Raw genomic sequence first — 16295 nt, forward strand, 5'->3', positions numbered from 1 at the left:
GCTCTTAACTGGGCAGAAAATGTGATACCCAGGTGTTAATTTGAAGTGAGGGGACACGGGGAGCAGGGGTCACCGCTGAAGAATTTGCCAAAGCCATGTTTGTTAGACCAACGGTCACTTAAGTCAAGACGCCCCTTGGCAGATCCTGCTCGAGCCACACTGGACCCGAAGCCTAGACTCCTCCAGCTTATCTGCAGTTTTACTTCATGTCATCAAGTGTGCTCTGAAAGTGTGAAGATCTGCGAGAAGGTAAGCCTAATTGCCAATTTTATCCCTACAGTGAGTTATTTCAATGCTGGATTTGGTAAAACAAAAGTAAAAAGGCGGGGCATAAAAATATATATATATAGATATACTTGGAACTTGGAATCATAATATCCTATCCTGTTGGAGTGCACTGCTGAGATATGTATGTATATGTATATGATATGTATTTGAATATCCAGCTGGCCAAACTATATTCAAATAATAATGATCCTATTTATATAAAAATAGTTTAAAGCATAAACAAGTAGCCTCACATTTGAAGATGAATCATGAAAATGAAAGTGTAGGCTATAGTTAATATCTGCCTTTGGCTGATGTATTTTGAGTAATCTTATTCTAACTTGACCTGCGTGTGAAAAGGCTGCCGTTTTGTTTTTGAAACGTGCCAAACTTGAGGAGGCTCATGTGTCATGATGCATGAGGGGTAAAGCTTGGGAGTGCTTCCTGCCCTGTTGTTTTGTCGTCCTATGAACACATGCAGGCTTTGTATAATTGTAACACTCACATGTCTCACTGGCACAGATGCGTCTCTCCTCGGTGTTATCGGCTGCAGCGGGCGTGCTGCTGCTGGTGGTTTTGCTGTACGTTTCACCAGTGGAAACTGGCAAATGCCCCAGAGTTTGCAGCTGTGATAACTCCAAACTCACTGTAGCCTGCATGGGCAAGAACCTGACTGAGGTTCCCCCAACCGTAGATGAGGTAAGGAAGGAAATGGTCACGGAGTATAATGCTTCCCTTACATGTTCACTTCACAATAAGCCTCGCTGTCATTGGCTGTCATTTTGGTGGCTTTCATACATTCTTTTTTACCCTTTATTTATCCAGCTGTGTGTTGCAGCTTGCTGAGCATACAAGGTCTTTTCAGCACCTCCTTCACATTCACACGGTTAGACACATTCACGCCTGGTGACTCTGCCACCATGCAGCTACATTGGACCAGTTAAGAGTTCAAAAAAATAAATTGTGATCATCATGATATTCATTTCAACCATATCGCCCAGCCCTAATTAAGAGTTAATTGCCTTGCTCAAAGGCTCAACAGCAGTCATTTATGAGGAAAGGGTGTTACTCGTTCACACCCCCCACCCACAATTTCTCTCTCAGTCCAGGGATTTGAACAGATGACCCTCTAGTCAGAACTGTTTCCAGTCCCACCTGTTTCTGCTTCCTCCCTGCGCCATGCAAATGTTCTCCGTGCTTCATCCACACAGATTACATTGAAACTGGACCTGAGAAACAACGACCTGCAGGTGCTGCCCAGGGGGGCGTTCCTGCACACGCCCTACCTCACCCACCTCAACCTGCAGCGCTGCGGCATCAAGCAGGTGAAGGAGGGCGCCTTCCGCACGCTGGGGCGTGTCGTCTCCCTCAACCTGGCTTATAACAACATCGAGGTCCTGTACCAGGTACAACTGAGACACACCCCTTTGTCTGGTTTGGATTAGACTGTGAATGTGCTTCATTGTTTCATCAAATCCAGCTCTGTATGCTGATCTCTCCCTCTCTTAATAATAATCAACTTTTATTTGTATGGCACTTTTCCAAAACAGCTTACAAAGTGCTTTACATGGTAAAAACAAAAACAACAGGAATCTTAAACTGATGAACAAACAAGTCCTAAAAGTTTAAAACACATACTATATAGATAGATCGATTGATTGATTGATTGATTGATCTATCGATTGATTGTTTATTAGCCACACGACCAAGGCCGGTGGAATTTGTTTTCGGTGCAGCATGTTTAAACTCTGCAGCACAATATACATGAACAACAGCAGATGAACACAACTTATGCACAGTAGGCTGCTACATACTGTACATACAATGCACACAGGAGGGAACTACAGGGATGAGTCCTGATAGCTGTGAGGAAAAAGCTGTTTGTGATCGTCTTATTGACCTGTAGCGCCTCCCTGAGGGGAGGAGCTGGAAGAGGTGATGAGCAAGATGTGGCGAGTCGCACAAACTGATTTCACCAAGTCTGATCTTCTTTGCTCACTTTATAGTCTAGTAGGAACGGGGGGTCCCCGCGCACCCGAAATATATATTTTTCTAACATAGATTTTTGTACTATTCAAGGTGTCTAATAAACAAATTTTGTTGTTACCCCGTTGAAATAGTGTCCCATGGGTCCGTTTGGCGGCCATCTTTGCGGGCATATTGCGATGTCTGATGAAAATGGATAAGGGTCATAACTTTTGATCTAGACGTCATACAGAGACAAATGACACCACTTTTCTGTATGATTTCTGCATGAGGAATTGATTGAGAGGGTTGTTTTAATGATTTTAACAGGTTTGGTATAGTAAAACTCAAAAACATTTGAAAAAAGTGTCTACCGTAAATTCCGGACTATAAGCCGCACCTTTTTTCCCGTTTTTTGGCCTTTTTTGGCCCCTGCGGCTTATATAACGGTGCGGCTTATCTATGGATTTTTTCAAAAAAAAAAAAAAAAAAAATCTCTCTTTTTTAGCACTCTTTCTAACTATAAATCCACTTCTGTTTTAATTTCCTCTCTTGCCCTCTTTTCACCACACTGTATGACACTGTATGACACTGTATGACACTGTGTGCACTGTAAATAACAACACAGGTGGTGTTGTGTTATGTTGTTTTGTTGAAATGTTAATAAATGGGAGCATTACATATGGTAATTAAACATTAAAACACAATAAAAAAAATAAAAAAAAATACCATTAAAACACCCGCGGCTTATAGTCCGGTGCGGCTTATATAAGAAAAAAATAGTCAACTTTGCAGGTGCGGCTTATACACCGGTGCGGCTTATAGTCCGGAATTTACGGTAATTTACTCTCAAAATCTTGCAAAAGAAATCTATCTACATATTAGTCCATGGGCCAGAAGGGTTGGGAATAATGCTCATATTGATTTTTGGCAAGGTATACATCTCTAGAGTTAGAAAATATGTGAGAGCATTGCACCAATGGTAGCTAAATGTGTGTTATCACTCGATTTATAACACCATGCAAAACATAATAGTTGCGGGACTTAGGGACATTTGAGGCTAAGTTCATGCAAATCAAGTCTAAAAGCACCAGATGTTGCCCAGAATTAGCCCAGGGCATGCTCTAACAATTGAGCCAGAGTGCCCGAGCCGGTGACCCCCGGGGTCACCATGGCGGCCAGATCCAAAATGACCACTGTCCGAAAAAGATTTTGGCTATAACTTTTGAAAGAGATGAGCTAGAAATACAGACTTGGTGTCTATCTTATGTTTTTTGACCATTAGAAAGGTGTTGGAATGCTTATCTTTACTAATGAAGATGTGTGTGGAGCCCTAATCTGCATATTTCCAAGATGGCGGCTACCTGAATATGAGTTTTACCATAACTGTTGATGCTTTTAGTAAACTCGGTGTCCATTTTATGGTTTTTGAGTTTTAGAAACACATTGTAATACTCAGATTTATGATTGAATCTATCTATAGCACTCTACTTTGCATAGTAAATAGGCTACCAATATGGCTGCTATCCCATTTCTTTTTACATACGGTACACTTTTGTAGTTGTAAGAATGAGTTACCATCAAACTGGTGGAAACAAAGAATCTACAGTATTTATCTTAGATATTTTATTGTAACAATTAGTGAGTAACACTTAGGTATGCCCATGGGTTGGGGGGGTTAAGTTATATTGAGTGTAAAGTGTTTTTTGTTTATATCCTTATATCCACAGCCAGATTAATCAAATATTGTTGTCTTGACCGCATTGTTGGTACAGGCACTCTTGTATCCACATTGAGGTGCCACGGGCTCCAGCTTTACAGCATTCACAGCACCCACTGACTTTTTGCAGCTGCAGCAGAGAATGATGACTCAGGCTTTACTGAAAGATGGGTCCAGTAAGGTTCCCAAGTCTTGGTCATGGGAGTCCCAGTACCAGCCCCACATACTGAACTCTGGATATTTTGCTGGACAGAGGTTGCCTGATTCCAGTAGAAGCTGGTCTGCAGCAGTCCCCATTTGACATGCTGAATCAGTGCATCTTGGGTGGGAGGCAAGTTCTCAAGGGACTTGGTACCATTTGAGAAAAGCTGATGTCTGGCTTCATCTACTTGGCTGGAGACACAGCTCTTGCTGGACATGACAACAACCATAATGCTTCCAGTCTTTGGACGTCGACATCTGAGTTGATTGGTTCAGGCTCCAAGGTGAAGGCGTCCACGGTCTCAGTGAGATCCGATGTTGCTTCCCAAGCTGCCCATCCACTCCTTTTCCCATAGCCCTGGAAGGCTGATGTAGTATCACATCATTTTAGCACATGGAAGAGATGTAATGCCAGTGATCTCTGGGGTCCAAGAACATTGCAGATTTTGTGAACATGAATATACTTTCCATGTGAAGCCGATCCAGTGCTCTGTGAGGCCTAATGTGTAGAAGAAGGGCATTGCAAGTATTACAACATCACTGTCGGACGTATGGATCCTGAGTTTCTATGGCTACTGGCCCAGCATGTGCCAGGTGCTATAAATCATTCTACTGTAGTGTCTGCTTCAGGATGGTTACAAGGCTGAAGTGCAGATATGTCATATTCAGATCTGTTGGAGAGTATAACATCCTTCTTGGTAGAAAGGAGGAGTTCATCCCAAAACCCTGGTTGCCCTCACCTTGGGGTTGTCATGTACAGCAAAAGTTGTGGCTCCAGCCAGGTAGATGATGCTAGACATATGCTTTTTTCAAATGCATCAAGAGAACCTGCCTCCCACCCAAAATGCACTGATTCAGCATGTAAAATTGGGACTGCTGCAGGTCAGCTTCTACTGGAATCAGGCAACCTCTGTCCAGCAAAATATCCAGAGTTCAGTACATGGGGCTGGTACGGGGACTCCATGACCAAGACTTTGGAACCTTACTGGACCCATCTTCCAGATGCCAGTAAAGCCTGAGCAATCATTATCTGCTGCGTCTGCAAAAAGTCATGTAGTGGGTGCTGTGAATGTTGTAAAGCTGGAGCCCATGGCACCTCAATGTGGATGCAAGAGTGCCTGTACCAACAATGAGGGTCGAGAAAACAATATTTGAGTAATCTGGCTGTGGATATAAGGATATAAACAAAACCCACTTGTCATCTGAAGTCTTTTATGCAAAAGCAGTCACCCTGGTAAATCAAAAGGACTGAGCACTTCGAACTCAATTCAACCTATGGACATAAGTAGGCTACTACTCACTTGTACATATAGGCACCAATATATGTTTTGTTCTGTTGTTTTTGTTTCTGATATTGTAATATTTTGTTCAAATTCTAAACACCTTTGATCAGTATTGATAGCATTTCACATTTATGGAGAGCATTGATGCACAGACTGGCTATTACCTGTATCAATGGGAATGGGTTCTACTCTATTTGTCTAATTGTTTCAATAAAATCTGTAAGATACATACTGTAGATTGTTTGTTTCCACCAGTTTGATGGTAACTTATTCTTACAAGTCTACACTCAATCTGGGTGAAAGTCTATGTAAAAAAAGAAATTGGTTAGCAGCCATATTGGTAGTATATATATATATACTTACTATGCAAAGTAGAGTGCTATAGATAGATTCAATCATAAATCTGAGTATTACAATGTGTTTCTAAAACTCAAAAACCATAAAATGAACACCGAGTTTACTAAAAGCATCAACAGTTGTGGTAAAACTCATATTCAGGTAGCTGCCATCTTGGAAATATGCAGATTAGGGGTCCACACACATCTTCATTAGTAAAGATAAGCATTCCAACACCTTTCTAATGGTCAAAAAACATAAGATAGACACCAAGTCTTTATTTCTAGCTCATCTCTTTCAAAAGTTATAGCCAAAATCCTTTTCGGACAGTGGTCATATTGGATTTGGCCGCCATGGTGACCCCGGGGGTCACCAGCTCGGGCACTCTGGCTCAATTGTTAGAGCATGCCCTGGGCTAATTCTGGGCAAAACCTGGTGCTTTTAGACTTGATTTGCATGAACTTAGCCTCAAATGTCCCTAAAAGTCCCGCAACTATTATGTTTTGCATGGTGTTATAAATCGAGTGATAACACACATTTAGCTACCATTGGTGCAATGCTCTCACATATTTTCTAACTCTAGAGATGTATACCTTGCCAAAAATCAATATGAGCATTATTCCCAACCCTTCTGGCCCATGGACTAATATGTAGATAGATTTCTTTTGCAAGATTTTGAGAGTAAATTAGACACTTTTTTCAAATGTTTTTGAGTTTTACTATACCAAACCTGTTAAAATCATTAAAACAACCCTCTCAATCAATTCCTCATGCAAAAATCATACAGAAAAGTGGTGTAATTTGTCTCTGTATGATGTGTAGTTCAAAAGTTATGACCCTTATCCATTTTCATCAGACATCGCAATATGCCCGCAAAGATGGCCGCCAAACGGACCCATGGGACACTATTTCAACGGGGTAACAACAAAATTTGTTTATTAGACACCTTGAGGAGTACAAAAATCTATGTTAGAAAAATATATCTTTCGGGTGCGCGGGGACCCCCCGTTCCTACTAGACTATTATAGTCTACTGTGTTTGTAGGGATTCAACTGATTCAACTGCCTATGATTTTGGATGCCTTGTTGATGATCCGCTGTAGCTTTTTCTGTGTTTGACTGTCTGTGCTGCTATATCATTCATATATATTTTTCTTGATGTTTTTAATGTTGATAAATTGTTTTTCTTCTTCTAAGGTTGCTCTGCTCAGCTTGAAATAATACTTGGTCAAAATGCCTGGTATGCCTTGTGGTTGGAAAACCAAAACAAAATAACTCTTCCCTCCAACTGAACTGTTGCAGGAGTCGTTTGACGGCCTCTCCTCCCTGAAGGAGCTGCACTTGGATCACAACCGTGTGGAGGAGATCCAGCCTGGAGCCTTCACACAGCTGGGCTTCCTCAACATGCTGACCCTCACTCACAACCAGCTGGTCTACATCCCCAACATGGCCTTCCAGGTACTCCAGTGGAGGGCTGGCTGGAGGCACACACTCAGACATGACATATGAATGCTCGACACAATGTTGTTGTACTCGAGTCCTGGACTCTTTTTCAGCACTTGTGACTCAACTTGGACTTGGGCTCTTCATGCATTCGGACTTGGAAGTTGTAAATGAGGACTCGGACTTGTTAATTGATAAAGACAGGTTTTTTTTTTGTTACTTTTTTTAATGGGCCCGAAGAATTTGGCATATTTAATACCATGACATTATGCAATTTCATGCAAGAGCAGGCACATGTGTTCCACCTACATGTGGATTCACGCTCATGTTCAGCAACTCTGGACTCGGGTAATGGGGACTCTTCTTTGGTGACTCGGACACTGGGCACACGAGACTCCACTCGGACTTGAGATAGAGTGACTTGACTACAACAGTGGCTCGACAAGCTCCAGCACTGTTACACACGCATGCACACTCACAGGAACTCAACCAAAACATCTCAGCAGATACTGACACGAATGCACAAATGCAAGAAGCTGTTAAACACACAAACACAAACACACACACACACACACACTGCAATGATCAAATATGCTTTGACCATATGATCCCATAACAGGCCAACTGTGCTTCCAGGGCCTGCAAAACATCAAGTGGCTTCGCCTCAGCCATAACTCCCTCAACAACCTGGCTCCCGAGGCCTTCGCTGGCCTGTTCACCCTCACTCGCCTCAGCCTGGACCACAATGAGCTGCAGTTCTTTCCCACTCAGACCATGACCAGGTGGGAGAGACTTGGGCCGTGATCCATGGTGCAAATGTTCTGGGCATCTCGAATGAGCAATGGCGCTCCAGGACTTTCTCAAAAGTGTTACTGTAACCCTATAGGAGCATTTTCGATGCCACAAAGTATTTTAAATACATTTTGTCATATATGTGTGTCACTGTTTTTTGCCCGTTGCCACCTACATTGCCACAAAAGTTGCATACTGCATCATCAAGGTCGTGGCACGTGGGCAATGTTTTGAGGCAATGTAGAGGGACAACTTTGGCAGAAAACGTAATTTTGTTCTTCTCTTCTCTTTTCTTTTGTGTTTTGTTTTTGTTTGTTACAGCCACTCATTTTATTCACACTGATTGCATCCAATCTTGCAATACACATCAGTCAGTGAGTCAATTTTCACCATAGGTAAAACAGTTGCTACATGATCCATATACAGTAGACAGAGATACAGGAGAGAAATCTGTTAGGATGTGATCTGATCTGAGGCCAGTGTGGGAACGTGTGGAATCCAACCTCTGGACCAGGGGTGTCAAACATACAGCCCGGGGGCCAGAACCGGCCCGCCAAAGGGTCCAATCCGGCCCACAGGATGACTTTGCAAAGTGTGAAAATTGCACTGAGAAGTGCATTCAAATTTTATAAGCTTGAGATTTGACACCTAATATTGATGCACTTGTGAAGGCTAAGAGGTACTATGGTAGCTGAGATCACCTTAGGTGAAAATGTGTTCTTAAAATGTATCTGCAGGCCTAATCTTGACACTAAAAGACTCAGGAAAGTTTGGAGATGTTATTTATAAGTTATTATGCATTGATTTTTGTTGTCTGGCCCGCTTGAGACCAAATTGGGTCCCATCATGTGGCCCGTGGACTAAAATGAGTTGGACACCCCTGTGACACAGTCATTCCAAGTTCTAATGTGAATGTTATGCTGTTTCTGTTGTTGTTGTTTTTTGTTTTTTCCCACAACCACAGTGTCTATCACTCTCAAGTCCTCACTTCTCTCTCCTCCTCCTGTCAAGACTGCCTGAGGTCACGCGCCTGGACATGAGCTACAACCCCATGACCTACCTCGGGGAAGAGTCTGTCTCCATGGTGAAGCTGACACACCTCTACCTGGACCACATGTCCCTTCAGGACCTGTCGGACGTGGCCCTGTCCCAGGCCCCGCTCCTCTCCCACCTGGACCTCAGCCACAACCAGCTGCGCTACCTGGAGCCTCTGTCAGGCCCCAAGCTGGCCAGCCTCAACCTGACGGGTACAGCCGGGCTCATTGTGATCATCGAAGAACGTCAAAGTCTCTCCTGTAGTGGAATGAACACATCATTACGCCTACTCATATGGCCCGTGATGTTTAAAAACAATAATACACATTTAGCGGGTAAAATTAGAAACTACTTCAACTTAGGTTAGGTAAAACATGCCACATTCTTTTTTATGTAACATTTTCTTTCAAACACAACTGTAAGATTCATCATAATTAAACAGGCTTGGAGGATGCTCTCCCTGACACAATCCTGACAATAGCCACCACAACCAGGGCAAATTTGATCTATTTAAAAAGTTGCAAAACAAATAAATAATGTAATCTCTGTCCTACTACAGTCGAGCATTTAGTCACGCATCAAGGATTTGGGCATAATTAAAGCGTAATGTTATCAGCCTGTCATATCGGCAAAAATGTTTGTTTCGGGCCGATGCCGATGTTCCATTTTAAAGCCTTTATCGGGCCGATACGGATGACGTGCCGATATCATCGTGCATCCCTAATTCTTACATATCATCCGACCCCCTTGAAGGCAACCCGATCTACTGTAACTGCTACATGCGTCCGCTGAGGGAGTGGTCCAGGCGTGGTAGGGTGAAGCTGCTGGGGGCCTGCGCGGGCCCTGCCCACCTCTCTGATGAGCCCCTGCAGGCCCTGGCTCCTCTGGAGCTGCGCTGCCGGAGCAGGGAGGAGACGCTGGAGGAGACACTGGAGGAGCAGGATGGGAGCAAAGAGCACGCACCCCCCACAGCCAAGCCCAAGAAGAAAGTCAAGTGTCCGGATAACTGTGACTGCGATGTGAGTCTTCTTTTATTTCTGGTGGTGGCAATAATACTGCTGACTGGAATGATATTTCAATTATGTGGAGTAGCTTTGTAGTTTAGGAACAGTCAACCTCCAACATTAGCTGGTGTCAATAATTAATTAATTTTGGAAAAAGGAGTCCTGGCAACACAAAGAAACTATTTAAACTTTGAGGGGGCTCCTGTCGAGGTATGCACTCTTAAAAATGAAAATGTTCTACCAAAGTGAAATATGATATATTCATATATACAGTATATACATCTATTATTAGTTATTACAGAGACAATGTCTGACCTACACCTACACACATTGGTCACATAATATATTTGCATTACATTCAGCTCCTAAATGGGGGTACATAATACAAGCACTTAGAACAGTGGTTAAAAAATTATAATAATAATAATAACAACAACAATAATAATAATACACCACACACAATTTTAAAACTACCGAAGAGGATTAGGGTCACTGGTGAGTTCTTTATTTATTTATTTTTGTTCTGAGTTTAAGTCAGCATTCTCATATTAAAGTCAATCTGAGTTTGTCAGGATTCTCTGATTAAAGTCAGAAATCTGAGAAAAAAAGTCAACATTCAGATTTTAATGTCAGAATTCTGAGGAAAAAACTCAGCATACTGTTACATGTGACATCACTGATGATGTCACAGCTGATATTATCGATGCTGTACCGGAATTTTGAATGTCGGGGGTCCCTAGATTTTTGTGACATCAACAACGTCACAAGCCAAAAAAGGTTGGGAACCCCTGGCTTAGAATATATCTGACACTCTTATCCAGAATGACTTACAATGAATGCAACAATAGAATACACTTTAATTACTAGATTAACTTTACCAGTGACTAGAGGTGAGCAGTACAAGGATCACAACCACGGTGATCCGTGTACATCCCTTGTATCCCTTGAATATTTACTGTACGTATGATAAATAAATGCCAAAGACACAAGAGCCATATTGGTTAATGTCAGTTACATGAGACATATTGTTTTTAATATAGCATTCATTCAGTTTCATGCTCCTCAGGTTGAAGCCCAGTATGCCACATGTGAGGGTCGCGGTCACACCAAAGTCCCGCGGGGCTTCCCCTCCAAAACGCAGCTGCTCGACCTGCGCAGCAACCATTTCCACTACCTCCCTGCCAACAGCTTCCCTGGTGCCCACCAAGCTGTGTCCCTTCACCTGGAGTTCTGTCAAATCCACGAGATCGAAGCCGGCGCCTTCCGGGGAATGAAGAAGCTGTTTTACTTATACCTGTCCAACAATGACCTCACATCGCTGGACCCTGCGGCCTTTGCAGGAGTGCCTGACCTCACCTACCTTCACCTGGAGGGGAACCGGCTGGCCCAGTTCCCAGGATCAGGTGAGTGGCTAGCAGGGTAGGGATTTTTTTTTTACCCTTGTGAAATATGTTTTGGGGGCATTTTGGATCATTTCCAGGGAAATGTTATCCAACGAAATACCTTAGTTCTTCTATGTTGCACGACAGACAAATTCAACGTCTCTTATCAAAGCATATGTTTTTAATTTTCTTATTTCCAGACAAATTCGTAGAGTATGATGTTATTTTACCTGCTGACGGCTGAAGAAGAAGGCTGTAGTTACGGCCGAAACCGTCAGCAGGTAATGGGGACATTTAGAAGCCCCCCTCATCCCAATTCCAAATTTTAGATTATTATTTTTTACTGGCCATTTGCCCCCGAGCCCCCGCTGATTTCCTACCCTGGTGGCTAGTGAAGTCTGGCTGTATGCATGCAGGTATGAAACAAAGGAAGCAGCATCACTGATATGTTCTGTCTCTCCTGTAGCTCTGGCTCCCTTACCTGCTCTGTTCGCATTACACCTGGAGAGAAACGCCATCTCCAAACTACAGCCCACTGGTTTGCTGTCTTCAGCTGCCCCAAAACTCAGGGGACTCTACCTTACCAATAACAACATAACAGCCATCGCCAAGGGTGCCTTCAACTCTGCTTACCTAGATACGCTTCACCTGGACTCCAATCAGCTCACCGAGGTGCCGACTGAGGCTCTGACAGACGCCTCCAGTCTGGAAGAGCTCAACCTGTCCAGGAACTCCATTCGCTGGGTCGGACCCAATGCTTTCCAGCCCGTGTCCCATAGTCTGCAGAGGCTCTATATGGATGAGACGGGCATGGAGAAGGTAAGGAACACACTGCCTTTTCCCCGGGGTTGTATCTACTGATTCTTTCCACCTCACTTCCTTCTATCCTCCCCTCTCCATCTCTCAACAGATTTCTTCTCTTTATCATTTCTTATTTCCTATTACGGTATATCATTATCACTGGAACCTGTATTTGATGTAACAAGAAACCAGTTCTCTCAGTAAAGACTTACTAAAGAGAGTGCAAACACTGCTTTCAGCCAGGCTGGGGGGGGGGGGATGGTCATAACAATTTTCTGATCGCAAAGTGTTTGACGGTATAAATCACTGTTGGCAGCGTTACAAGAAAACAGGCACAACACATGGAACAAACCTGTAACATCAACAGATCACAGATCTGATTAAACAAATGAGAAGATCAAAACACGCTGCTCTATAGCAACTGCTGATCGCAACAGCATATAAAATAAATAAGAGTAGTGCAAGTCTAGACCCGCTAGACAGAGTTAAACTAAGTATGGTAGCTAAAATATTAGGGTTTGACCTTATCATTCAGGAATTTAATCGAGGTATGAATGATTGTTTAGACCTGTTTTTTTTTTTTAAAGACTGGCTGCTGGAACCTACAACCAGAAGGTAGCAGGTCAAAGGCTATGCACAGAGGGTACTGTCTTGGGGTCAGAGATAATTTTCTCTGCTTTATTGAGAGACCTGGAGATGTCTTCTAGACTGGTCAGTTTAAAGCCCAGTAGCTTGCTAGTGATGGTTACAGTTTTCCTAAAAAAAAATTCTTCCTGTGCTTCTGCTGCATTACCAAACCAGCAGATACAACAAAAGTTAAAACACTCGCAACAAAAGCGCTGTAAAATATCTTCTTAAGCATGGTAAGATTGACATGAAATAAAACAAACTTTTTAAGAAAATAAAGCCTTTGCTGCCTCTTTTTGTTAAAGGGAGTGGGACACTCCGGCCGTTTTCAACCAGTGTTGTATCCATACAATTTCAATATTGTTAACACATGGACACAGGTTTGCCTCTATTTTGCCTCCGCTGAGATGCTGCGTTCTCAATCTGGCAGAATGAGTGGACCGCTGACGTCAGCGGTCCACTCATTCTGTGCGCGGGAGTGCGCATCATCAGCGCAATGAACCCTGGGTAATGGATAAGCTGTCTGAAGACACCAGAACAGCAAATATGCATTTTTTCCGCCGATGTTTGATCGATTTGAAAACAAAGCTGCTATGAACTCGGGAATTCATTTCCTTTGACATAATGTCCACGTGAATGTCGCCGGATCATTCCTTTAATGAATTCAGTACATTTGTCCCACTTTAGCTTAGTATCTAAGACAACCCCGAGGTATGTTGAAATTAAGTACAGGATTAATGCTATTCACTCTATAGAAGCCATATAATCATGTTGACAGCTCCAAAAGAAAGTGATTTTGTGCTGATTGGCTCTTTAAATCGGCCACTTTCCAGATGTCCAGGGACTCTATGGCAGGGCTGGGTGCAGGCCTGAAGACACTGACTGTGGGGGGGAACCAGCTGGAGCAGCTGCCTGACCTGAGCCCCCTCACCGGCCTGGAGGTGGTCGACCTGCGAGGAAACCCGCTGCTGTGTGACTGCCCTCTGCTGCCACTGCGCAGGTCAGCATCAAGCCTCAACCTCCGCTTCTGAAAAAAACGCAGAATTTCCAAAAACTGCAGTTCCTCAAATGGCCACTTAAAGGGAGTCATTCCCCATAGACCCCCATGTTAAAATGCCAGACTTTATAGCAGAAATAAACATGTTTACAGCCTGGTTCAAAAAACAGTTTTGGTCTCTAGAGCTAATTTCCCCGTTCACGACAAATGTACGAGGGGTGACTTTTTACATAACACACCCATTTATACATACATTATATACATATATATATATATTTATATTTATACTTATATAGTCTATGCCTGTAAAGAGAAGTCTGATTGTATAGAAGTCAATGGGAAAATTACCTGACTTCTCACTTGATTTATTACCTCAGTAAAACACTTTCCTAATGAGTTTATGGTCTCAATCGCTAGGTTCGAGTCTTCTTCAATACATCATGATGTTCATTTAGTAAATTATGGTCCCATTTAGAGTCAAATAGATAATAAAGCAGACTGTTTTGAGGCATGATCAACAGGTCGCCTGAGTGTCCAGTGATCATGCAGCTCACTGATCATGGACCAATAGCAGGCAGCTGGCTCCCCCCAAAACAGATGGTGACGATCAAAATGCCAAAATCCAGGCTTCAAAACGGGAGTCCAGAAACCAGTGGGTGACGTCACAGTGGCTACTTTTTATAAAGTCTATGGTCAGGATATCCCTCAAAAGGCTTGTGGAATACATAACACAATAGCATAGACCTATATGGAAAAACATTATTTATGTCTGTCCCACTCTGTCTGTCTCACTCTCTCTGTTTCTCAGGTGGATGGAGAACGTGAGCCTGGAGGTCACTGCCACGTGCGGCCACCCTCCTGAGGTCAGAGGTCAAAGTGTCAGGGATGTCCATGTCTTCAAGTCCTGCCCAGACAGTGGCTCTCCTCCAGGCGAGAAGCCTGTAGCTGTAACACCCCCCCAAGCTCCAAAAATGACTAAACCCAAACCCGCCGTTCTGAAGGCCTCTGGAGTCAAAGCCAGGTCAAAGAAGACCAAAGCTAAGCCCTCCAAACCAACCAAGACCAAGCCCCAGAAGAAGCCTAAAGCACCAGCAGTGACTAAGGACAAAAAGACAATATAAAAAGGGAATCCTTATTAGGAATAGAGGGAATATAAATTTAAGAGTTTGTTATTAGAATACAAATATTGCAGTTTGAGTTTAATGTTAGTTTGGCACTGTTCCGCCAATTGCTGCTGTGGCACCTGAATGTCAATCTATATAACTCTTATCTTATTTAACGTTATCTTTGTGTTTGTTTTGTATCTTATCTGCTCTGCCTCTTCTCTTTAACAGGTGACATGTAATTATACACAGGCTTGGGAAGTAACTGATTGCATGTAATCAGGTTACTGTAATTAGGATACCAAAAAAGGTAACTGTAATCCCTTACATTACAGTTACAGATTTTTTTTAAAAATCAAGATTACAGTTGTGTTTAGTTAAAAATTGGGATTACTAGCAGGATTAGAATTTAAATATACATTTATTGTATATTCTATTTGAGATTAAAAATCTATTTTCCAAGAACGACCTGGCCAAGAGAGCAGCATAAAACCTTGTTACAACAAAACACAAGCAATACAAACATAGAAGTACACAATCACACAAGGGAGAACACAGTATCCAGTTATGCAAAATAAGGTCACAGACAAAAATACAGTTATGATGATATAGGATACAATATACTACAATAATTTAACTAAGAATGTAGGGGCAGTTACATTGAGCGAGAGTACTAATTTCTCTATCCTAAGTGATCAGCTCTGATAATTTCAGGTCCTTCTGTACATTGTTCCAGGAGGAAGGGCCAGCGTATTTAAATGCCTTTTTGCCTAATTCAGTTCTAGCTCTGGGGACTAACATCTGAAGAATATTGTGAGAACGTAGGCCATATTGATTTTGTTTTTTACACATGTATATTGAGTAGGCCTATTTATCCAAGTGGCTGTGCACTGTAAATATTAACTCTTCTTATTGTCTACTTTGTTTGATGTCATATGGTGAGAACAAATAAAACTTGGAGAAAAACACACTTGGCTCTTAAAAAGGACCAGTGCACCCACAAAATGATGAAACCAGATAATATCAATGCACTGTAATCCGAAAATGGAAATATTATTATTGCTATTGTATTATTGAGAAACAGGTGACACTAGATAGATTGGCTCAATGCCTGCTGTAACCAACACACAAAGTCTGAAATGAGTTTTACATAGCTGTTTTTGAGAAATAGCCTATGTCCTGAGGAGCATGCCCCTGGAATCTAGTCAAATAATCAGTGACATTACTTTTATATTGTGATATTTGGATTATATTTTTAAAGTAGACTCCCCAACCCTGAATAGCCTTCATTCATAATCAAATCAAATAAAACATTTATTTTTACAATTTCTTGTTTTCCA

The 16295-nt window shown here is 42.4% G+C and overlaps 1 protein-coding gene across 1 annotated transcript; it reads left to right on the plus strand.

Moving 5' to 3' along the window:
* Positions 1 to 789: 789 nt before the first annotated feature.
* Positions 790 to 14973, plus strand: chadla (chondroadherin-like a; the record flags this gene model as incomplete). Its single annotated transcript, XM_083650060.1, has 10 exons — positions 790 to 966; positions 1479 to 1673; positions 7074 to 7229; positions 7851 to 7996; positions 9018 to 9253; positions 9795 to 10060; positions 11112 to 11448; positions 11894 to 12246; positions 13689 to 13855; positions 14661 to 14973. 10 exons carry the CDS (start codon positions 790 to 792, stop codon positions 14971 to 14973), a joined length of 2346 nt encoding a protein of 781 aa, XP_083506186.1.
* Positions 14974 to 16295: the final 1322 nt, after the last annotated feature.

Source organism: Poromitra crassiceps (genome assembly GCF_964638095.1).
Source record: "Poromitra crassiceps genome assembly, chromosome: 13".
NCBI classification, from domain to species: Eukaryota; Metazoa; Chordata; class Actinopteri; order Beryciformes; family Melamphaidae; genus Poromitra; species Poromitra crassiceps.